Source organism: Neolamprologus brichardi, chromosome 12 (assembly GCF_056152115.1).
Source record: "Neolamprologus brichardi isolate AB-2024 chromosome 12, ASM5615211v1, whole genome shotgun sequence".
Classification (NCBI taxonomy): Eukaryota; Metazoa; Chordata; class Actinopteri; order Cichliformes; family Cichlidae; genus Neolamprologus; species Neolamprologus brichardi.
This window is the reverse complement of record NC_142115.1, coordinates 35,274,539-35,299,317: the sequence shown is the minus strand read 5'-3', so window position 1 is coordinate 35,299,317 and position 24,779 is coordinate 35,274,539. Positions and strand designations below refer to the sequence as shown.

General features: G+C 39.9%; 1 protein-coding gene across 3 annotated transcripts in view; it reads right to left on the bottom strand.

Moving 5' to 3' along the window:
* The window catches only part of cfap299 (cilia and flagella associated protein 299), a 106,787-nt gene extending 89,248 nt beyond the window's left edge, over window positions 1–17,539 (bottom strand). For 2 of the 3 annotated variants that reach the window (XM_087849476.1, XM_087849474.1), the window contains exons 1-2: window positions 17,199–17,539; window positions 14,906–15,048 (exon numbers count right to left, since the gene is read on the bottom strand). In XM_087849476.1, coding sequence (XP_087705602.1) covers window positions 14,906–15,048; window positions 17,199–17,402 — 347 coding nt within the window. In that variant the 5' untranslated portion in view covers window positions 17,403–17,539. The remainder of the gene's footprint in view (window positions 1–14,905; window positions 15,049–17,198) is intronic. The other variant, XM_087849475.1, reaches the window with a different exon arrangement.
* Window positions 17,540–24,779: the final 7,240 nt, after the last annotated feature.

Sequence of the window (24,779 nt, the reverse complement as noted above, 5' to 3'; positions counted from 1 at the left end):
TACAGGCAATGTGAAAGGAAGTAATGATCCCAAACGTTCCTGCAGACACCTGTGAGCTGGTAATAAATCTGTTTCTTCCATCTTGAATCCAGGTCTGTCTGCTTCCCTGTCCAAAGAGCAGACAGGTTCAGTTATATTCTACATTAATGGCTCCTCAAATTCACTTTCCATTCCCAAAGCACTTTAAGAAAGCCTTAACATCCACAACAAGCACAGACAAACAGGCACTTTCTGCTCTTAGATTAACTTGACATTACAGTAAAACAGAACAGGATCTAAATGTTTAACTTTACTAGAATTTGGACCAAGATTGTAATTTATACTAGTCATTTGGCCAGTACCCCATAATGAAAGTCTTAGAGGAATCACACAGTGGTAAAAGTGCATGGACAGCACATATTTGGAGGCTAGAAGCTCACTTCATCTTCTGAGTGAGTGAAGGATTGCTGCTGGGTCATGGGGACTGAGGCCCCAAAGTAAACACAGGTGTTGAGGAGGCAAGTGACTGGGGTTACCCCATCCAGTAGCTAAAGCAACACACACAGTCACGGAGACTTCAGTAAGTAAGACTTCAGTAAAGCATATGGACCGGACCGCTGAGATTTTGAGTTTCCTGTCAATTAACAAATTTCTTATCAAGCCTCATTTAGGAATAACAAGAATTTCACTATTAAATGATGCTGATTAGCGGCTAATGACTAGGCATTACTCTCACAGTGATCCACCCATGTGCCTCCAGTGTCTTGTTTTTGGATTGTGGTCATGCAGGTGGTCCATGGAATTCAAAGAAAAGAAATGAGGGAGGAGGTGAGCAGTTATTATCTGGCTTTGTGAAAAAAATAAATCTGTCTAAGAGCATTTGTACGGCAGATATGAAATTACTTTTGCAAAGATGTGTGTCGGTGTGCCAGTTCAAAGGGGGAAAGGCTAGAAAACATCATAAATCTAATTTTGGACGCTATGCAAGTGTCAGCGGACAGTTTTTCTGAGTTGGGATTTCAAAATCTGTTAAGACCTTGCTCGCCAAAACGAAAACACTACTTTGCTTGTACAAATTTTCCTAACAAGACCTCTTATTATTAAAAAGACACCGATTAAACGGGGCTGGATTAAAACACTGCAGGGGGCTGGGTTAGTGGTGGTGCGGTTTAAGGTACCAGTGAGACAACGAAATATGATCCAGGAAGTCCAGTTGAAGTAGTGGCCTTAGCGGCTTTAAAAGGCTTATCGGATGCCAAACACTGCACAGCAGTGTGTAATGCCCACAGTCGGGACTTTACAACTTTGACCGTTTTACAATTGTAACTTTATCTCTTGTTAGGAAAACAACATCTACCAATTCTATGCACTTAATATTATTATATATACCTGAATGAATTTAACTGTGCACAAGTCTTTTAGATGGCATTGCAGTTTTGTTTTATTCTTGATTTTTGTAACCTGGCACGGCTGGTGTAGCTGGCTTGATGACACAAGTGTGCAGTCACGTTGATCTTTACCACTATTCCAATGACCTGTCTGTGCAAGAGCTCACTGCTAGCGCTCTTTCTTCGTATTTTTTTAATGAGCCTTTTGCATCAAAGATTGATAAACATTTTTTGAAGTTCATTTAGTTGTGGTTCTGACACTGAAAAGCTAGTTTGTAAGTCCATTTAAATAAGTGAGAAAGTAGCTAAAACAGTATGCAGTAGAAAATGCATATGTGGGCAATTTTTTTTTTAAATAGCTAGCTAAAGCATAAAACAGAAAGAAAAACACATCCAGAGCGAATATCGTGCAACACTACCTACTGATAGCATCTCATAACAACCACACCCTCCACATGTTGCATTGCAGTGTTCAGTAAAAGCAACGACAACACCTGCCATCAAGTTAACAGGGTTTCCTGTTAACTTGACTGCAACTCAATAGATTATGAAATCATTACATGAAAATATGACACAATCAGAAACTCAACAAAAACTCCCGGTCGCTGTGTTACAAACTGGAGTTTATGTAATGTTTTGTTCACCTCTGCTGGGGGTGAACAGCTGTTACTGCATAACCAATATCTTCCAAGTGTGTTTATATATGTGTAAACACACCGCTGCACTGCATACCAAAACCCAGAGGGCTTCTTCCTGAGCTGCAAGGTTCTTAAACTGTTGCTTTTACACTATTTATTCTCATTAGTATACACTGACTAATCTTATTGGATGCATTGGAGAATTCATGTTTTCATATTTCTAATATCTTTTTGGAAAGAGCATTTGATTATGTATACTGTTTGATTGTACAAAAACATATCTGACAGTCCATGTTGTCTGTTAAAACAACAGAAAACAGTCGGATCTTATTCTGTCATCCCGTAATTCTGTATTTTCTGGAGCTTTGTCAGCTGCATTACAATTATAGATTCTTATATATAATTTCTCATACAGCTTGGCCTTAGCAAACATACAGCACCTGGAACCCAAAAACTGGAAAATACACACATACGTAAATCAGCAATGTTTTTATAGTGTGAGTGTGAATGTGAGAGAAAGAGAGAGAGAGTGTGAGTTTGTATGTGTCTTTGTCACAAATGTACTTGATAATGAGGATGGGAGCCTGCCCCCAAACCCAAGGCCAGAGGCAGACAGATGGAAACAGGACAACCACGCCAACCACAGCCCCCAGGAGTACCAAAGACCTGAGACCACACATCTTGGCGACATCCATGCGTTCATCCAAGCAAGAGGAGGTAGGCCCCAAATGGGGAGCCCACGGCCAAAGGGTGAGAGTCCTAGAGGACCTGAGGCAACGGGCACGCTGGTACGATTCAAAAGCCCCAGGTGCCCAAGAACCACACAGCACCCGGCTGAGAACCCCCCCTTAAGGGGCCAGTTACGTACCCCGGAACCAACAAGCATCTGTATCTGGGGGAGGGGCTGAAAAGTCCAGCAGGGACTATGTCCCACAGGGGCCAAGGCTCAGGAAGCCCCAAACACAAGCCCAGCCATGGACACATGCTCATTCAGACCACTCACTCACTCACTCTCACCCACCCACTAGTGATACACAGTGAGACTTTTTTTTACCGCTAAAATATGCTGTAGTTTGGACCACCAAATAATTTAAATAAAAAGGTTCATACCCTGTGAAAAACAAGCAGATACACAAAATTGCTGTCAGATTCATGAAGTTGTGCACTGGCCTATTTTGTTCTTTCCACTATACGCAAGCTAGCAAATCAAAACCAACAGGCATCTGCAGTAGCATAAACATGCTACCCATATACTGGCCTGCACCCATTTCTTTATTTAGGAAAACATGTTTGCCTCTAGGTCAAGTGGAGAAAATGGTAACAGCATTGTAAGAGAGAAGCACGTCTAATGCAAGAAAACAGCAGAAAGTCTGACAGAAGAAACTTAAATAATTGTGAAACCAGAAAAAGGCGCAGCTTTCCAGAGTGTTTCCACCAGAAAGGAATGTAAAAATAAATAAATAATAAATAAAAGCAAGGCTCCAACAGAAATAGCTGACTTTCTGAACATCGTTTCACCCTGGGACACTCGCTGTGGCTCAAGTGGACATCGGAGCTGACAGGATGAGAAGAAAAAACAAGTTTTCTGGGAAAATAATATACTGTAAGTGATGACATCCACAAATAATTAACAGAAGATAAGATCGTTTAAGATAAGACCAAGAATACTGTAACATGCTTAAATTAATTGGTTAAAGCCCATATCTTTCCCTTCAGTATATTTTCTTTACGTCCTATTTTTTTAAAAAATAATGAATGTATTCTTAAAAAAAAACAAATTTTTATTGATTTTATAACATTTGTTTTGTTTTATTCTAGGCTTGTGAAATTTTATCACACTCAATAAATTTGATCTACAGCTAACTGTCTTTCATGTGTGAAAAGTTGCTACAGGAAATAGTTCCCACCATTGACTGTCATTAAAAAGTTCTTTCTGGAAATGTGGAGTAGCATTCCACCTTAATTTGGAATCACTGGTTTGCAAATAAATATGCAGCAACTGGACGAGAATTTGATCCAATGACAGGTAACAGATGTGGTGCTACAGAATAATTCCTTATTTTATTCTTAGGAAAGATTAGCAGATTGAAGATTTCATTAGCCTGCAGCCTTCAACAGTGTAACAGATGGGAGCTTTCAATAGTACAGTGATTTCTTTAGAAACAACACAACTGTACCAGAATATTTTTCCTCGGCATGATTGGGAAAATGAATCTTATGGAAAATATTATTTTGGGCTGGTGGACGTCAAGGGAAATTCCACACAGCATGACAATTTACTTTATTTTGGGGGGGTTTATAAAATCCTCTGTCACCTCTGATTACAATGAGCTGAATGTATCAGTTACACATGTGGCATACATGATATTATACCTGAGTTTTCTTTGTATACTGTGGCCACCGTGGCTTTCAGAGTTGTGGGGGTTACATATTGTGTACCGCCTGCCTAAAAGTACTTGTTTTTAAATGTGGATCAAAGGAATCATTGTCATTTCTTTTCAACGGAGCTCATATTAAGATGTATTCCATTTGGGAAACATACAAAGCAAATCCTCTGTAATCAGTGAAGGATAATGTCCTCCAAACAACAAGAGAAAAAGAGTAAGACTACAATGATTCAAATCCATGTTTTGAATTTGAATCCGATGTGTAGATTTAAAGAGAGCAACAGGAAACGTGAAAGTTTTGGAAAATCTACCCAATTGTTAGTCCTAAAATGAGAGGGCGAGCTCTCATCCTTGAATGACTTTCTGCAGTGCACATGTCAGCAATGTGGTTTCTTCCTCATCAGCTTATTAGCTTACACTGTAATCCAAAGCAACACATATGAAATCATTTAAAACTATTTTTCAACCAATTTCAGCTGCTGATTAGTGAAGAATTTCCTTAGCACCAACTTTTTTACAGCAGATTTATGGTCCTGTGTTGGTGTCCATTTGCACTTCTACTGAAACTACCCAAAGAGAAGGATCATAGGAATCACACCAACAAGCAAGTAGACTATTTCTAAGAAACTCTTCGTCTTCTCTGTAACACAACCAACACCGGCACAAACATAATTAAGAGTAGAACTTCACCTGCTTGATGCTTTGGCAGTGCCTCCAAGTGGCAGTGGAGAGCTTCAATATGTAGACATGCTAGCACTGACTCAAGCAAAGCAGTGCCACAATGGAGTCTGCAGAGCTCTATTTTTAATTTCTTCTTATTTAGCAGTGTAACTACTCAGGAGCTGGTATTTAAGTTTGTGGTCCAAAACTTTGCTTATCTTCCAAACTGAATTAAAACAATTAGACACTCCATTAGTCTTTGCTTAAACTGCTAATCCTATGACCCAGGAACGAACGAACGAACGAACGAACGATGGATGGATGGATGGATGGATGGATGGATGGATGGATGGATGGATGCTAAAGCAGTTCCATCGGATCTTGTCTGATGAATCCATAACAATACTCCACCAACTATAGCATACATAAATACTAAGACCTTATGATGTAGAAAACTATTTGTATCCATCATTAAGGCCACTAAGCTATATTATGAGTCAGATATTATGAATCACCAGAGAGTGAATCACTGTTTTCTATAGCTTTAAAGCAATTTGTTTGCACAGAATAATAAAAGTATTATTTTAAATATAACTATATATTTATTTAAGGTAGTTAAACTTTTCCTATGCTTCACTCTATTTTTTAAACTACAACAGCAATGTGTTAGGATATTAAAGTTACAGAATTTAAAATTTGCCGTCGTCTCTTTTGCAAATGTTGACATGGACACTAATGGAAATATATGTAAAACACTGAATACTCTCAGAGAAACCAAACTACAATCAGCCAAAATCTTATTGTTAAAATTTGGCTTGTTGGGAAAACTCAAGGAAAAGCAAGCGAGTGACAACACTTTGATGCACTGTGTTACAAGTAGCAGTAAGCAGGTACATCTGTTTTATTAATCATTAATATGATACACGAAAAGAAAATGTGGAAACATTTAGGTCAAATGACAGCTTGTTATTTATTATCTTTTGCACCAGCTGGTTAAAAAGTGGCATATATTTTCATTTGTGAGGTGCATGGAGGGATGTGGTGGCAAGCTTAAGCCTTGCAGGATGTCTGTCTCTGGACAGCTCTTGCAGTGGAGAGCTCCAAATTTACACACCCGTCCAAAATCACAAAGTGCAAGCAAGGCAATTGGCTTGACAGCACATGTAATAGAGACTGCAAAACCTCGTCGCCCAAGGGCCCTCACCAGAGTAGCAGTGGAGGAGAGTGGCGGGGGGTTTGGCTCTCTTAAAAAAAAAAAAGCGAGAGTTTGGGATCAGCTTTGTGAGGCTTCTCATGTCAGTCACATACACAAACTTATTTTTGCTAAGTATCTGGAGGTTGGATCCGCAGTGAAATGTGCAGCGTGCGTGTTCGTGGCACTGGTTTTACTTGGCACCACAAATGATAGCTCACTTTTAATATAGAGTAGAGAGTTAGAGAGCGCAGAATTCTTGAGGCAGACTGTAAAAACGTAGCAGCACAATGGACAATGAGCGTGGCTGTGGTTTGGACTGTAGGAAGATCGCGGGGAGCCTGATGGAAACCTCGCAGGACTGCCGTGAGCACGCGAGGTCAGGACATATGCTGACATGGACTTCTGAGCCTGAGTCAGAGCCAGAGCGGAGGGAAACCGAGGCCTCACGTCTGTTCAGCAGCGCTCTGCTGCTCCTCTTGTTTGTCTCTGAATTTATGTCAAATGTTAGTCCTGCCTGATGCAAAATGCAACACTAAGACCCCAGACATGGATCTATTCTGCACATTAAACACAAAGCAGTTTCCAAAGTGCAGCAGGTTGATGATATGAGTATGAATATTTGATAAAGAACACAACACTACATATTCATTAACTGAACTATTTGGATAGGATCTTAAAAGGCCAGCTTCGCTATGATAGTTCCTTTTGGCGTGAACTGGATTAAAAATACAAATTCAGCACAAATGTCTCTCTCCAGAAAGCACCCAAAAAAAAGTATCCACAAATCTTGTTAGCAGCTTCATGTTGGAGCTTCTAACAATCTTTACTTGCCTTCACATGGTGAGAGGTACAGTAAGGAGTAGGGCTGGGCTATTCATCTGATTTTAATTTAATTAACCATAACTTCCAATATAAAGAAAACAAGACATTTGGGATAAAAATATTGCTTTTTGCATTTGTTTCCACTGCAAAGCTCTCTTTTTATTTCAGGTCATAAAATCAAGCACACCCATTTCCTTTACAGAGGAGTGCATTTGCCTCTCCCTAAAAGACCAACTCAGTCACCAGCACAGAGTTCAAGGAAGCCTACTTTAAAAAGATTTCTACATTTACAAAGAGACGTTTCTATTTGGAACTTCAATACGTTTGTGATGCTTATTAAGAATATTCATGTTTGTTTGTTTTTGAGTAACAGGATTATGATTTCTGGAATCTGGCTTTTAGGGAAATGGGGAAGCCCGCGGATAAAGAAAGTAAAGTTGAAAAGGTTGTCCACCATCTTTTTTTTCAAAATCTATGAAGCCAAAGATATAAATGAAATAATCTGACAGCCATGCATCATGGTTAGATCATGTTTACTTCTGCACAGGGACATGTTTGCCATTTAGATCCCTTATATTCAAGATTCAAGTCAGTTATCTCCAAAACTAAGCAACTGACAACCAAACAATCTATATAAATGGAGAAATAACACTACATACCAGAGACAAAATGATCTTGTGGTGAACTTTCCCTTTAACAAATCTATTTTTTATCAACTTGAACATCAAAAAATGGAACCACCAATCGAAGCCAGGAGACTAAAACTATTTGCAAATTCTGATAACGCCTTTGGTTTCCCCCAAGCCAAACATCCATACAACTCACTAAGCATCCCATTCATCCAAATTTCCTTTTCCAAATCACATATTGAATTTCATTTATGTCTGATGAGAGCAGCAGATCTTTTGTTCAGTCTTTTTTGTGATGTGTTGGCAAGCCCCCCCTCCTTCACAGCCAAGCAGTCAGGAGGAGCCTGTTGTTCTTAATAATGAGACAGGGCAACAACAGGGCAACATCTGATTAGCATTCACTGCACTATCTCCACTCCCCTGGTATTTTATTACCACAGGTGCAGGGGCATTCATTGATCAGATGCACGCTATAGTCGAGGTTAGGCCTTAATTGAAAACAGCTCTATTTATACACCTGCAGGCACTAAAGGTCTCCAAGAGAGCCCAGGGAGGCTGAAGAGAAGAGAAAGGAAGGGGGGGAGAAAACAGAGTAGTGACAGAACTGTGAAAAAAGACATGCCTTGGGAGACATAGGTTAAAGCCTGCAGAGAAGGCAAAAGGCATTCCCGAAACAGCATGGCTACCAAGTGCCATGAGAGAAGCATGCAGGTGCAGAAATCTTTAGGAAAGAACACATGTTTGAAGCAAACAGAAGTGATTTGTTGACAATATGGAAAAACAATTTCTTTTTCAGCCAACAACTACATTCATTCTGTTTACCGCGCTGCTGCCAGTCTTTGTTGCCAAAGTCGTTTTTCAGAGCCTTGTACTGATTGTGTTCAGCCACATTGCAGGTGGTACTTTGCATCCTGGGGCCCATGTTTTCACAATCTGACCACAACAGGAGGCCAAAGGGTCTGTGTGGTGGAAATCCAATCAGAAAAACCACAGAGGAAAGAGAAATCTGCATTCAGACAGAGAGGGGGACGCAGCTCAGACGTGCAACTTTGATGGGGAAAGTCTGTAAATGATGTACAGCTCTTTTTCTGTCATGTCAAGGTCTTTTAGAGGATGTCACATTTCCAAGTGTTGGAAAGCTATGAAAGCTGTTAATCAGTTCAAAAGACTAAGACTGATACATGGGGGGGGGGAAGGTGCTCAGTCAGCTATAGGTTGTTGGCACCGGAGTGGGTCAGACACTGACTAATAAAAGTGTGAGAAAACTTCAAAGACAGCTGATACAGCAGATGATTATTTAAGGATTAAATATAATGCCATAAAATTAACATTAACGTTGCTCTAAGCTATCACTGACAGAAAACAGACTCAGATCCCACATGGAGAGTTTTCTTTTTGAAATAATGTAACACGTCTGTTAAATACCTTTGACGGGATTTTAAAAAAAATCATTTGCTAGAGTTAAGTCAGCTCAGAAAAATATGGCATAAAATGTATGAGTGAGGCGTATTTCAGCTATGGCCCATTATTTACAGAGGCAGTTGTGTGTATGTGTGTTGGACCAAGTTGGACCAAGTGATTGCTGGAGATTGCAGACAGTCGCTAGTGTGTAACTGATTGCTCAACTTGGTATAAAATGTGCCAAAAACATCATTGCGATTACTTTGGTTGCTAGCATGTTGCTGCAATCACAAGTCTGCCAACACTCACAAACACCTCGCCAAAAAGTAGTGAAACTTGAAATAGTGTGTTGCAAACCAGAAATTTGAATGCTCACATTTAAAGTAAAAGTTGCACCTATTGAAATATGCCGAATGCAGCAACAACACATTGGCGTAAGACAACTTTGAAAGTAAACGTTTCCATATTGCATCACACTTCTCCATGTTTCATTAGAGGTAAACAATGAGTGTTTGCAGATCGGTCTTCTGTGCAACTGCAGAAATCTGCGAATGACCGAAGCAATCACAAGGAGTGCTTTTTGTGTAGCACCCTCATTGTGACCAAGTTCACCTGGAAACAGACAGAATTCTCCAGCAGCCACTCAACTACTGGTTTGGGAATACACATTTTGTCCTAGCAACCAGTGGTTGCCAGACGGTTGCTGACCAGTCTCAAGGCCTTAGTAACTGGGACCTAAATGAACAAAGTACTCTCTAAACCTTTGAAAAAAAGTGAAGCCAATACAGAAGTGTGGATGTTGGGCAGTACATTCTAATGCACAACATCAGGAAACTTCTGTGGTGGTAAAAGAAGTCTAACCATAAGTACCCAGTAACCGTTTTCCAGCTGAATTTATGAGTTTATGTCAACTCTGACGCGACACCTGGTTTAAAATAAACAAGATGGCAATAGCCAAAACGCAGAAGCAAACTAATGGGTGACAGTACGGTCAACTTTACAATATAAGCTCCTCCTTGCCTCCTTTTGCTCTCAAAGCTCTTACAAAAACAAAGAAAGAAGAGACAGTTGTTTGAAACACAGTCAACATATGAATCCACAGCTGAGAAGCCGATTATGCTGAATGAATCCTTTAAGAACACTTCATGGACAGGGAGATGGGTTTTTTTCCACGGTGACTACGGGACATAATCCATTCTAAGTGTTGTAAATCCAAGCTGACAACAGCTGCTGTCCTCTAAGAAGAAGCGAGCAAGAAATCTCTCAGAGACGCTTAAAAACAACAGCTTTTACAAAGATCAATCGTCCTTGGAGTATTCATTTAAAATCGGTCTGATTGGATAATGTGAAGAATCCAATTCTGTAGTCCAAACACTGTTAAGAGCTTACAAATATGATCACAGCCTTTGGAAACTGTTTCATGGATGTAGATCTTGGAAAGGGAACAGACTACTGTGTGTATAACATCCCAATGTTCCAGTACAACATTTCCGTGGATCCTGTTGGGACAAGATGAAAGGCTTTGTGCCCTAATATCACTGTAACTGCAGGTGTGGAGGCTCCCATTTCACGAGTGTCACTGATGTTTAGGGGGGCCATGGGGAGGGGGAACTACGAGACATCTGCACGTTTGGATAACCATCTGAGGGTTCAATCAAATTCAACACCTAGCAGGTAAATGTTTGGATACTCGTGTCTGTGTGTGTGTGTGTATATGATGTTACCTGTCTGGCTTGTCATCAAAGTAGACACCACAAACACTTGGCTTTATCAAATATCTGTGTGATCACTATCCCGGGCAGTATATAGACGACTTCAGTTTGTAGTTTTGGCTTATTTTTGTTAAGATTTTTTTTTATATCTAAATTTAAACAGACAGGGAGGCCTTGTTCAAACAAAAGTCAGAGGATGTGAAGTTGATGAGCTGGTCTCATTTGCCCTGCCTTTTTAAAATAATATAAAGTGCTAAAAAAAAAAATGCAGCCATGCAAATCAGAGCTATAAGGAAAAAAAATCTAATTTTACAACCTGTCAGGCTTTTTTTAACAGTGCAGAACTTCTGCCAAAAATGCATTTCCTTTCCAACACATGGTTCATTCAGAAAGACAGAAATTGTGTCTCAGAGCCACAGGGAGAATCTAAACGATATAGTGACCTATGATGCATAAATTAAAAAACAAAACAAAACATGACTTGTATACAGTTGCGGTTCAAAAACAGTAAGTCTATATCAACATAATAATTTTTCAGTTGATATCAGACAGAAAGTGAAGTTACTGCTTGCTTCATTTGTATTTTTTTTATACAGATGAGGACAAAATTATTAGCCCCCCCATGAAGATTTCTTTTTCAGAAAAACTAAGAATTAGCAGGGTTAAAATGATTACCCCCCTGATGCTTATACTCAAGCGTGAATCCTTTTTGTTGAATAACAGCCTGCAGTCATTTATTGCAGTTTTTGACAAGTCTCTCAAACACGCCTCCTGAGCAAATCCATTCTTCTTTGGCAAATCTCTCAAGCTCCTCAACATTTGATGATCTTCTGGCATGGACCTTGGTCTTCAGTTCGCCCCACAAATTTGCAATGGGATTTAAATCAGGGCTTTGTGCAAGCCGGTCAGTAACTTTAACTTTGGTCTTCTGGAGGGAGTGACATTCTCACTGTTGTGTTGGAGGATAAAGAAATGACCCAGAGCCAGTTTTGCTACTGACTGCTTCAGTTTTTCTTTCACAATCCTTCTTTCTTCACGAGTCCTTCCACCCTGACAGAATTCAAGGTGTTCCAGGCACACTTGAGCATCTCTACAGCGTTTCACTGTGAGGATGGTGTCCTTTGGGTTGTACATGTCTTCCTTCTTTCTCCAAATGTAAACATTGTGTCTGGGGTCAAAGAGCTCTAGTTTCACCTCATCTGACCAAAGGACAGACTTCCAGTATATATAATCTGTCTTCAGGTTGTCCTTAGCATACTTCAGTCTGGCTTGAAGGCATCTCTTTTGCAGAAGTGGAGTTTTGTTTTGTTTTTTACTGTGCAGGGTGCCAATGATTGTCTCCTTTGAGACTACAATTTACAACTTGGCTAAGTAATTTAGCGTCTTGGCAGTTGTTCTTGGGTCTTTAGACACATCTCTCACTTTTTTCCCCCAGTCGTTCAAATCTTTGCTTCCTACCTCTGCCAGACTGGTGCTGCACTGTGTGGCTCTCTTTGGATTTCTGATTATACTTCTCGCTTCAGTTCTTGACACTTGAAAACACTGTGATAAGTTTGTGTATGCATTTTCTGCTGATTTCGTTTGTGTTTAACATGATGCTTTCTCAAGTGACATCTCAAACTCTTGCTGAAGTTTTGATACTACGTAAATTGGAAAAAAAAATCCCTTAGTCTTAACTTGATTTTATAGATTAGAGCATTGCACAATTAAAGCATATCATTGCATGCCAGCGGTTTGTGCTATGGCTAAAAATAGCTAACAATCCCTCATAACATTGGCCCTGGTATTTTTTTTTGTCTGAAATCAATCAGAAATAACAGAAATAATTGATGCTTTCTAAAGAAAGTATGTTTCAAAGTGCTATGTTAAAAATCTCTTGCTGTGTTAAAGAAGGACAAACATTTATTATTAATAAATAATACTTGTGCAAATACTTGTGTCCTCATGTGTAATTGTACCTGCACACCATCTCCATCATTTGAGAAAAACAAACTGGTATTTTCCTTCTGAACACTACTGCATGAATACACAGTGTGATTAAATGCAAGTAGTTTTATACTGATGAGCACCCAGTCAGACTGGTGAGGTCGAAATACTGACAACCATCATCTGCCACAAACAAAATTGAAGCTGAGAGCTACAGTACTTTGTTTTGTTTTTAGAGTTTTGCTCACTAACAGTCTAAAAGCTCCACCTGTTGTTGGTGTTAAGCAGAACTTACTGGTGCATGTGTAGATGTCAGCTGCCGTGGATGCTGTGTCTTGGTGGTTTAGCCAAAATATATGTTGAACAAGGGTCGAATGGATCCAGCCAGAGACACCATGGATGGACAAAGCCACTTTGATATCACCTAAATTAATGTCTGGTTTAAAGCCTTAATAAAAACATGACCTTTATTTGGTTACTTATCGTTCCTATTAAATGGTAAATGGCCTGTATTTGTATAGCACTTTACACATTCAGTCATCCACCCATTCACACACTGGTAATGGCAGCTACATTGTAGCCACAGCCACCCTGGGGCGCACTGACAGAGGCGAGGCTGCCGGACACTGGCGCCACCGGGCCCTCTGACCACCACCAGTAGGCAACAGGTGAAGTGTCTTGCCCAAGAACACAACGACCGAGACTGTCGGAGCCGGGGCTCGAACAGGCAACCTTCCGATTACAAGACGAACTGCCAACTCTTGAGCCACGATCGCCCCAAAATTAAAAAACTAAAGGTTTGGTGCCAAGTTTTAATTCTACCACCGTATCTGTCAAGATATGTGTAAAAACAACAGTAAGCTAACCCAACAGATGGAGCTTTTGTCTAAGAAAAAAAGACAGTATATATAATAAATAATCCCTGTTCCCTGTACTGAAGTAGACCCTGAGTTTGCTAACGCAGCCAAACATCAAACAAGACACAGCGGTGGGTATTTGACTGTAATATATTTCTCTACTACTGAACAGTTGTTAATCACAGCGCAGTTCTTGCACCAACCTACATGTGCACACCCGCCATCATCTGTTTTTCCCAGACTTCAAGTCTTGGCCCACTTGAAAAAGAAGAATCAAGCTAAAATGCTGAGTCCGGCAAGTTGTTATTGAGCCAAGCTTTGGTCATTAGAAAGCTAAATAGCTCCTTGTTTCGTTTTGTGTGTTTAATCTTAGCTGGAGCAGGTATAATTTATTATACAGTGAACAAAATTTGGCCGGAACAAACACGGGACTAGCTAACCTGGTTGCGCTAATCTTAAACTTCTATAGAAGCCCGATCAGTTTACCCCTCTAAAGCTTTCTTGCACGCCGCTTCCTCTTGTTCCACCAGTCGTCTGCTGCTGGGCACCGTGTCTTCGGTAGCTGATCTGCTGAGCTCCGCTCTCAGTGTTCTTGGCAACACAGTTCTCTCGGAGGTTTGTACCCACTCACCCACGTTACATACTGCCAGAGCAGGCGTTGAAAGAGAAGCCGCTCGCCCTATTACAAGTCAGTGTACCATCAAAATGATTTTGAAGTTGTTATTTTAAAAAGAAAATAGTTACATATTATTGCTTTAACAAGGGATCAAAGTCCACCAGATGGAGCTTGGGTTTTCCTTCTCATTATGCACCCCTGCAAATCTGAAACGATGTGAAACACCCCAACAGTAAAGACAAATAAATTTGCTTGACGTGAGCTGTGACACTGTTTACACAGAAAAGTTGGTACTTTGACAAAAATATGGCTCGGGATATAAGATCTGGTTAGGAATGGAAACAGCTCAAGCACAGAAACTGATTCACGGGGAGCCCCCTGGCTTCAACCGCAACTACAGAAAAAGACCCAAGGAAGAGACTGAGGATCGCTCAACTAAAATATTATTCTTTCACACTAAATGAGAAGTGAATATAATGAACTACAGAACAGTAACTTTTTTTCCCCTTTCCACTGTGACTGATTTTAAAATCCTCTGACCACATTCGGACTGTAAACAGCCTCATTTAATTTTCCAAATATAACCCAACAGCTTCTAGCATTTAACTGGTGCTTTGTGTGAATCTGTCTCTCCTGGTCAGTCGTAAGGACAGCACCTCAGACAGCACAGTGGGGTCAGTGAGAAGTTAACTCACATTGGCCGGCTCCTGTCGTAGAAAGCGTTGCTCTTTGCAGCCTCTGCAGCCTGCACAGCTGCTTTCCTCTCCTCAAATTCCTCCCTGCTCAGGACCGTGCCCCTGTGGCCGTGTTCCACCAGCTTAAGGGCCAACTCCTTCTGCTTGGGATGAGAACAGAAGAAGAATCAGTGAAGAAGAGGGAGCATGCTTTACAGTCAAGGCTGGATATTGTCAGACGTTTGCAGTGCCGAATTTACAAATTGTGGCCTCTCAGCTCACTAATCACCACAAGACTAAAAACTAAAAACTTGAAATTTTCTCAGCTGGTTTTTAGGATTTACTTGTCACGCTGGTCTTTCGATTAAAAGGTGTCATTTCACTGCCCTGCCTAAAAGTATGGAAGCGATGACCTGCTCTCCGACACCACCACATTTTTAGTTTTATGGGTTCAGGATGATTTCATTCCTATTTCCAGATCTATTTCTGTTGCAAGTGTGAGCATTAATGTATGTCAGCAGGGATTTTTAGCTACATTATTCCGATCGTCACTTGCAAACCTGCTGTCATTAAAGCAAAGCAATAAAGTCATCATCTAAAAACCAAATCTCGCCGTCAAACCCAGTGGCTTGTTAGATCAAAGCTTGTGCCACATGTCCTCATACCCAAAATCCCAGCAGCCGGGCCTGTGTCCGCACCCAAGAGGAAAAGTTATATTTTCCTTCAGCTTTGATGTGGCTGACCAGAAATGAGTCTCAGACCTTTGCTGGTCCTAAAATTGGCCTGAAAATCCACTCAAACAGATGATTTGAGCGCACACACCAGGATCTACACTAATCAGCTAAGGTGGAAATCACTTTGTAATACACGACATTTCAGAGACAAGACCGGAATAACATGATCTGTGATAAATGGGTTCATAATTAGTGGATTTATCCAGATTTGGCCCTTTTCAACACAACTACACATGCCAGATGACCTGGGCTGAGTGTGCTGTGTCACAACACAGGGAAGAATCTGAATGATTGACTGCAGCTGATTATCAGGTCAGATAGGCGTTGTTCTCTCAATGTGGACACAGGTGTTCAAACAATTCCGCAGCAGACACATAACTCATTAGCATGGGCGCCATCTGCTGGACGGAAGCAGGACTGCTGATTTCTAAAGGGCAGGTTCATTTTCAACTTATTTAGCAGAATACGTGGCTCGAAAAACTTAAGAGACCAACATGAAAGAAAGAACAAATGCGATTTAGGGCCTTTTAAAGGCATATGTTTGATAATATACAGCCTGAAAGCTACTTCTGACTCTTTCGTCCATCCCTGAAAAATATATGAAAATAACTAACCCTAACCTTTGTAGAAGATAATGGATGGATGGATTATAATTTCATATACAATAGTGCTACTTGTGCAAAGAATCTGTGGTCTAGCGAGCACAACACAACAATAACAACAACAACAACAACAAAATGTAATACAGCCCGTTGTACTGTCTGTGTGGCTTTGAAACGGTACCACTGCCATGTGATACGAGTAATTGTTTCTCTACTTTATCGCATGAAACAAGCAGACTGGAGTGATGATAGCTGCTTGTTAAATCCAGAGTTTAAACCACAGACTGAATATAAAGAGTGAGTTACTGGTTTTATTCTAAACCTTGGTATGACTACCACCTAGCGTTGAACTACTGAAATTACACCAACAAGTCAAATCTGCTTTTAATGAAACAAACGAACTAAGTCCAATGCAGAAAATAAATAACAGGGAGCAGTAACAAACAGATATTAACTTAAAACGATATTTACTGTCGATGGAAATAACACTTGAGGTATAGTATATGCCACAAGCCAGACAAGTTTTTGTCAACTATGTTTGGTTGATCACAGGTAAACAGGTAAACACTTTGTAAAACACCCATGAAGTTATTTTCATATTTTTAAGAGTATGTTTTTATGTCGGGATAGTACGTAGCTAAAAATGGCCAATATTTGTATAAAGCGTGTAAAATTTATTTTCTTGCTTTGCACACCGGAGCGACGTTAGATGAGCAACATACCAGCTAACGTACCAGAAGCAGGTGATGTGCTAGCAAGCTAATGAAGGCAGCTCAGACGGTTTTATACATGGCGAATTGAAGGAGTCCTGGTAATTTTGGAGAGACTATGGTTATTTTTTAATAAAATTCACTGCTGTAGATTGATGAAGAAATTGTAGTTCAGTCAGTGCGGCTCTGAGGCGCAATACCACAAAATAGCGGGGTGTAAGTGATAAGTAGGATAAAAGTGCTTATAAAAGTTGTACTTTCCACTCACTTTAAAGTAAAACAGATCCAGTGGCGTGACTTTTGAGTCCAGATAATCCTCGTAACATTTAAACTGTGTTAGAGAATCGTAAAAACGGCTGAATTTGCTGTACTCCATCTTCTGTGTGCGTGTGTGCTCGTGAGTATTGGAAAACGCTGCTATGGCAACCGCCTTACCGGTTCTCATCAGACAGGAAGCGGAAGTTGACGACATCACGTTTAACCAATATGTAAACCGGAATTCTTTCCATAAAGAACCGTGCAAGAAAAATACAATTCCTTCAGAAAAAATACCAAAACACACAAGTAATGATTTTAGCTGTGAACAGGCGGGAGAAGCAGCTGCCCTGTAACGATATAACGGCTGAAATGACGCACAGAATTCACCTGTGAGGTAACGAAGGCGGGTTCCAGTCATTTATATTTTTATTTTAGTGGTAGAAATAAAGAGCATTGTGTTACACAGATTGATTTAAATACACCTAATATTTATGGAAATAAAATGTTATTATAACTATAAAATATGTGTATATTTTATAATTGTTATAACTGTTAAATTATATATTATATATATATATTATAATATAATATAAAATAAAAGAATTAATAAAATAAAAGACAAAAAATTACAATTAAAAATGGTGCACATAGGATGCAAACCAGCATCTCCTGATTTATTGGCTCATAGGATATTCCATAGATAAAAAGGAACAAAAATATAGGCTTACCTGTCACCTAAGGGCCTGGAAACCAGATTTTAAAGTGCACACTGGACAGCTAATTGGATATAATATGATAGAGTAGGCAGATAATGCAGAGGAAGCAGCTTTTGTCCAAACTATCATCTTATAGTGTGGAACATTTTTGAACCTAGACTTCCTAAACCTCCTATAGATGCCCACAATACACTCTAAGAGAGCACATTATCCACCCAGATACCCAATAAACTTTTGGATGTACTTTCAATTGAGACCATACAGTGAAGCTTGCAGCTGCTGAAAAACAGTCTGAAGCTCATCAACAGTCTGTCTTCAGGAAAAAGTAACTGCGTAGACTGTTGTGTCATTTGCCAAACAAAGCAACAACAATAGAGAGCCATCCATTGTTTTCTTATGTAGTTAGTTTCAAAAGGAGTCTCAAGCCTATCCTGGCGGAGTTGGACAAAAGGTGCAAAGATAAACTCTGGACAGTCGCCAGCTCACTTTTTGTCTGTCTTTGAGAAGCTTTTGTTGTAATAGCGTACGTGTTAAAGAGATTTGGATGTATGTATATAAGCATGGACTGTACAGTTTTACTACAGAAGCTGTTACTCTCGGTCAACAGCTGAGGAACCGAAGAGAACCCCAAAACCCTGAGCAGGTAGCAATGTAAACGGAGCTCCTTAAATGTTTGTTGCAGAATTTTTTTTGTTGTTGTGTCACAGATCTTTTCTGCTCCTTGTGAAAAATATAGCCTACCAGTTTGGGAAGAGTCTCATTCTTCTTCTCAGGTCTTGGGTGAAAATCTTAACGCCCACTGCAGAAAAAAAAGTGTTGGAAGTGTGAACTGTATAGCTTTGTTTAACTGTGGCTGTGGCGAAGCTTTAAGATGTTGCTTTTGTAACTACATTCTACTGTAGCCTTATTTCAGACTGAGTCTTACTGTCTTTCTTTAAAAAATTTTTTACGACTGTTGAGTTTTCAGTGGCTTTATTTCAGCCTAGACACAAAGAAATGAGATCTATGATACATCCTGCCTAAGATGAAATGCATAGCTTTGTTTTTGATCATATCGTGACCTGTGACCTGCGATAATATCCCATCTATATCTACATCCCATCAGAGAAGCTCCTGCGGATCCACAGTAACACCGTATTTCTATTTTAAACTTATGTGAGCTCAGTTGATGCATAAAACTAGAATAGTGTCTGACACGACAAATTATCCTGTCTCGGGATGTCAGTCCCTAAATCCTGGAAAATCTACACAATTTGGCACCTTTTCTGACTATAAAATCGAGACGAAAACCTTCAGTGGGTATTTTCTCAGCTTCACGTGCAGAAATACTGTGACTCTTGGCTATTATTATCATTTTTATTATCATTTTGTTTAATTTTGCCATCCAGCGTGAATTTTAATAGCTCTGCAGTGACGTCCATGGAAAGTGAAGTAACGATCAAACATGTTCTTATGAATGGTCTCTCCTACAGCAGCCCTGTAACATATATATATATATACGTACCCTATATGCACGTATGCACACAGACAAATAAGACAAAAGGCAGCAGAGGCACAGTGGGTTAGTGAGCAAAGGAGGAGAGCTTTAACAACCTTCACGATTAGCTTTGTCACGCAAGCTGCTTCTCATTTCTGAGGTCATAGAGTGTTTTCTTACTTAGAAATAAACCCTATTTAATTATTAACACTATTTTGAATAATAAATGTGAAACTTCTGCTGTTCTTATTCTGTGATGTACAGTTATTTTTTTCTACACTTTGGTGAGCTTGATAAAATACACTCACCAAGTACTTTAGAAGCATCAAAGAAATACTTAATAGAACCTTTTTTTGCTCAAAAACAAGTTTCAGTTCCTGATGTCATGGATTCATTCATTCACAAATTATGGTTTAAACTCACATTTAAACCATAATTTGAATCATGGCAACCAAAGTGTTCAGAATCAACCTTTTGGGGCCTCTATAAATAGTTTCCATCTTCATAACAACTGTATTTGGGATTCTTTTTATAACTCACCCATGTTGATACTCCAAGTTCTACATAAATCCTGCCTTGAACTTGGAGACGGCATTAGCCTTCATCTGGGGTGTCCTGTGGGGGCTGCAGCTCATGTGTATTGGGTATTGAGCAGTTGGGCTGCTTGGTGACTGTGTGTAGTCGTAGTGAGAGATTAGTTTGCATTTCCAGCAATAAGTCAAACGGATTGTCACTGATTTCGTTGAACCTTTTTCTGGATAGAGGTGGTGGTTTCACGATCTGCGGAGACAGGCCGTGTGGTGGTGTGCGTGATGGACCCAGGTGCGTACACAAGTGAGTAGACGGGAGTGAACTTAACAGAAAGCGAGCCTTTATTATGGCTGAAGACAAAGTGTACAAACACAGCAGGGATAGCGTGACTAAACTAGACTATAACTAAACTGGGAAAACTAGTACTGTGACAAACTAAGAAGACTCAGAGACTATGATGATAACTGCAAAGACTGACCGTGAAAACATGGAGGTGAGAACACAGACGACGCGACACAGACTGCACGAAACACAGAGACTAAATACACATGAGGGATGATCAGGGGAAGTGGCCACACATGGGAGCACAGCTGACACACATGAACCTAAAGACAGGACAGGAGAAGTGAAACTAAATACACTGACATTGAATACAGACTTTCAAAGTAAAACAGGAAACATGGAGATTAGACATGACATGAACTAAACATAACCACGCAGACATGACGCATGACAGGTAGACGCACGAACCAGGGAGACTGAGTACAGGGGAGATGACAGAAACGACAACATGAACTTGGCAACATAAGACACACAGACATAAACACATGAAGGGCAAGGGAGACTTAACACAAGGGTAATATAATTACAAATGAGCTAGAATAACTTAATGAACCTAAAACAATAAACATCAAAATAGACTAAAACTCAAAACACTGGGTCGCACGACCCAGGACCATGACAGGTGGAAGGTGTTGGGTTTGGTGGTCTCAGAATCTCATCTCCGCTACATGCAGATGAGATCATTCTGCTGGTTTTATTAAATGACTGCCTCTAACTTGTACAGGGGCAGTTTGCAGCGAAGTCTGAACCAGCTGGGATGAGAAATAGCAGCTCCAAGTCTGAGGCCATGGTTCTCAGGTGGAAAAGAGTGGCGTGAGTTACAGCTCCAAATGCAGAGCATGGATGGATGGATGGTTTTTAAGGGCAGCAGCTCACAAATAATATAGCTTGCTTTGTACAGATCAAAATGTATCTTAATAGTTTGATGTGAATCTTAATTTTGAAATAAAAATCTGTGTTTTGTTACTTTACCCACAAAGCTGTAACTGTAGATGCTGGCCAGAACACAACAGGCATTTTCAGATTTTGATTAAAGAGCTGAAATAAAATTCATAATAACCATGTTATACAGCATGGACAGCATCATGATCTTTAGACGTTAGCACTGTGCCTGACCTTTGGCCTCATACCTCTTCACAGAAGACAGCAAGATTTGAGAAAAATTCTCTTTTGGTGATAGAGTGGCACAAAATGTGAACGAGGTCAAATGTTGGATCATTAGAGTGGGAGGAGGGATCCCACTGGTGTTCATATCTGAAAGGACAGGAAGATTGTTGGTAAGTAATCAGCGCTCAGGCCTGTTTTAGACTAAAGTAAAATCTGTCATGACCTCAGAGGATTTGGAGAACGTCAGCCAGCACAGACCTGTCAGCGCACGCACACACCTGTCTTTCATTAGTCAGCCACAGACTTTTGCAGTGACAGATTGGTGACCTCATTAGGACTTAAGTGAAATATACTACACTCCCATATTTTACCGCAGATACCAAACTTTAACACACAAATTAGATAGAGCCTTCTCTCTGAACCTTCAGATCAGCATGTTTAACCACTTTCTGCATTTTCCCACTTAATGCAATTAAAAACATATACATGTTGATATATATCTTTAATGGTATTATTACATAAAGATTTTTGTCGTACATACATTTTTATGAAAAAACAATCTGGTAGAAAAAATATTGCTCTGGGATGCGATCACACAACGCAGTGGCAACACAGAGCATTGTAACAACACACACAGAAAATGCTTCATTCATGTGCTACATGCTTTTCATAAGAAATATCAGTTGTACAGCTGAATACAACAGAAACACTGGCTAACACTTGGCTACAATGGCTTTATTCCACTGTAATAACCGGTGTAATAACTTTAACATATGAAGCTACATTTTTTTTACTTCTCCTCTATGATCGTGTTCATATTCTGTTGCCATGTTCACCAACAATGTGTGTTCAACTGTAATTGGTAAAACTGAGGATGGATGTGGTAATGCTTACGATTACAACAATATAATACAGCACATTTAAATTATTATACAGCTCTGATGGGTGTAAGTGTGAGTTTGACACACACACTGACCTGATCATGTTTTGACGATACAGCCAAGAGACTCACAGCAGTGCCTAAAATAATATATAGAATTCTGTTTATGGACACAAATTTCATCCGGTTTTCTCACCTACTTAAATACAGTTTGTTTATTTATCAACCTTAACTCATATCTGGGTAAATGTAGTTTATTTAGTTGTAACAGCCAAAAAAGTCTCTGTTTGGTGGCAGGAGTGTTGAATGTGATTTCTTTGGTTTGGCGTATGAAATAAAACTACTTCATGGTTTTGCTTATAATAAAACTGCTGCCGCTGTTTTAAAAGCGTGCCTCCGAGGTGTCTCACACATTAAACATACATTACTGTAGGCATAAAACGTTAGTTTGAAGTTTTGTAAACCAAAAACCTCCATGTATGCAAACAAATAGAAATATTTCTTTTTTCTGTGAGACAGGGTGGCTTCATCACGTAAGATGAGACAATCTTATGTGTCCCTACAAAAAGTGCAAACTAAATATAGAGTGTTCTGACACGCGTTTAAAACGTTTGCACAGTTTCGTCATAGATTAATATGCATTTTTTTGCCAGTGGAGTAAATTCATGACACTGATTTCAAACAAGTGTTTTATAAAATGTGCAGCAGTCTCCAATAAGTCAAACAGTGACATTAAAGACAATATTTGATTTATAAACCAAACTCTGAGACATTCTGCGTTCCTCGCCACCAAGCTTTTCTTTTTTCCCCTGAGATGTCCCGATGCTCCTATGAGGTCATTGCCATCTGATACACCTACAGCTCGAACCTTCCTCTACACAAGCGGCGGCTCTTCCTTGGCATCTTTATCCCTGTGGTGACGGCGGTGTGCGCTCCTCCTGGGTGGAATGCTGGGAGGTCGTGACTCTGGATTTTTTGGGGGGACAGCCGGTTGCTAAAATGATAGTTTTGATGGACAGTTTTCTCCATGATCCCTCACAGCTGTCCAAGAAAAAGGAGGAGCCTCCAGAGAGCCAGTCCACGTTTTCTTGCTCATTATCACAAATCAGGTGTTCCTAAAAAGTTGTTCAGGCTGAATCACTTTGAGTGAGAGACATTGTTATATCCAGTGTTGGGAAGGTTACTTTTAAAATGTATTCCATTACAGAATACAGATTACATGCCCCAAAATGTATTCTGTAACGTATTCCGTTACGTTACTCAATGAGAGTAACGTATTCTGAATACTTTGGATTACTTAATATATTATCATGCTGTTTACAACTACATGAATGTACTATTGCTGTGATTTATTACTGTTACTGAAGGTTCGCGGCTCCGAACCGTAGTAAAGGGACCTCTGGCTAATACGGTGGGTTCTGTGTCGGGCTCGTAGCTGAAAACTAGCTTTACTTTGTTGTCTGGGTCACTTTGCTAGCAGAGACAGAGAGAGGCGTTGAAAGGCTGCTCCAACAGAACTTATTGTTTCGGAGGAAAACACGAACACGGTGTACAGTCGAGTCTTAATAGCTTACTTACAACTGGGCTCGTCAGGCTCTCTTCTTGGCTGCAGTGGTTATTATTATATTTACATGCTTCCAGCTCCCGTTTTTTCCTTTTCCTCGTACTTTTCCTTTTTCTCCCTCCCTCGCTCACAGACACATAACGTGTATGACAGTCCATTCTCCCTGCAGCACGGACTACACTGCCTATGATGCTACATTCTTTAGAGCTATACCTGTAGCATTCTGCCTATTAGCTTAGCACAACAACAACAACAAGGCCTCTCTCACCCAGGAAACACGCAGAGAGAGAGCGGCACCCTGTAACCATGGCAACCGCAACGCTGCCGCCGGGAACAACAGAACGTAGCTGTCAAACAAAACCCAGATAGGCCTGACCCGCCACAATATGAAACAGGGAAGTACCGCCTGTAATCCATTTATTTCAACAAAGTAACTGTATTCTAAATACCACCTTTTTAAACGGTAACTGTAACGGAATACAGTTACTCATATTTTGTATTTTAAATACGTAACGGCGGTACATGTATTCCGTTACTCCCCAACACTGGTTATATCTCAAAAAGTGGCTTGAAAATACAGATTACATCAAAAAGTGATCACAGCATGTGTGATTTAACCAACAAGAAAATATTGATGACCTCATTATTTTTTAGTGTTTAAAGCTGAAATCCATTATCTGCTTTATATTTTTGTCACATTCATGAATTAAATGTGTCACCTCCCTGCTAATTTTAGACATAATATAAAACGTTACATTTTCAGAGATACGTTTTTTGGCCTAATGAAACTGGACGCAACATAATTTCATAAAATAATTGCAAATTTTAAATGATTTTCCTCTGAAATGACATGTTTTATTAGAAGAATAAAAAGCCCCCATACAAAGGATGTATGACTGAAAAGTCACAATGGTGTTTCGCCAGCTTCATTTGATCATCATTTTATTTATCATTTAACAAAACAAAACAAAACA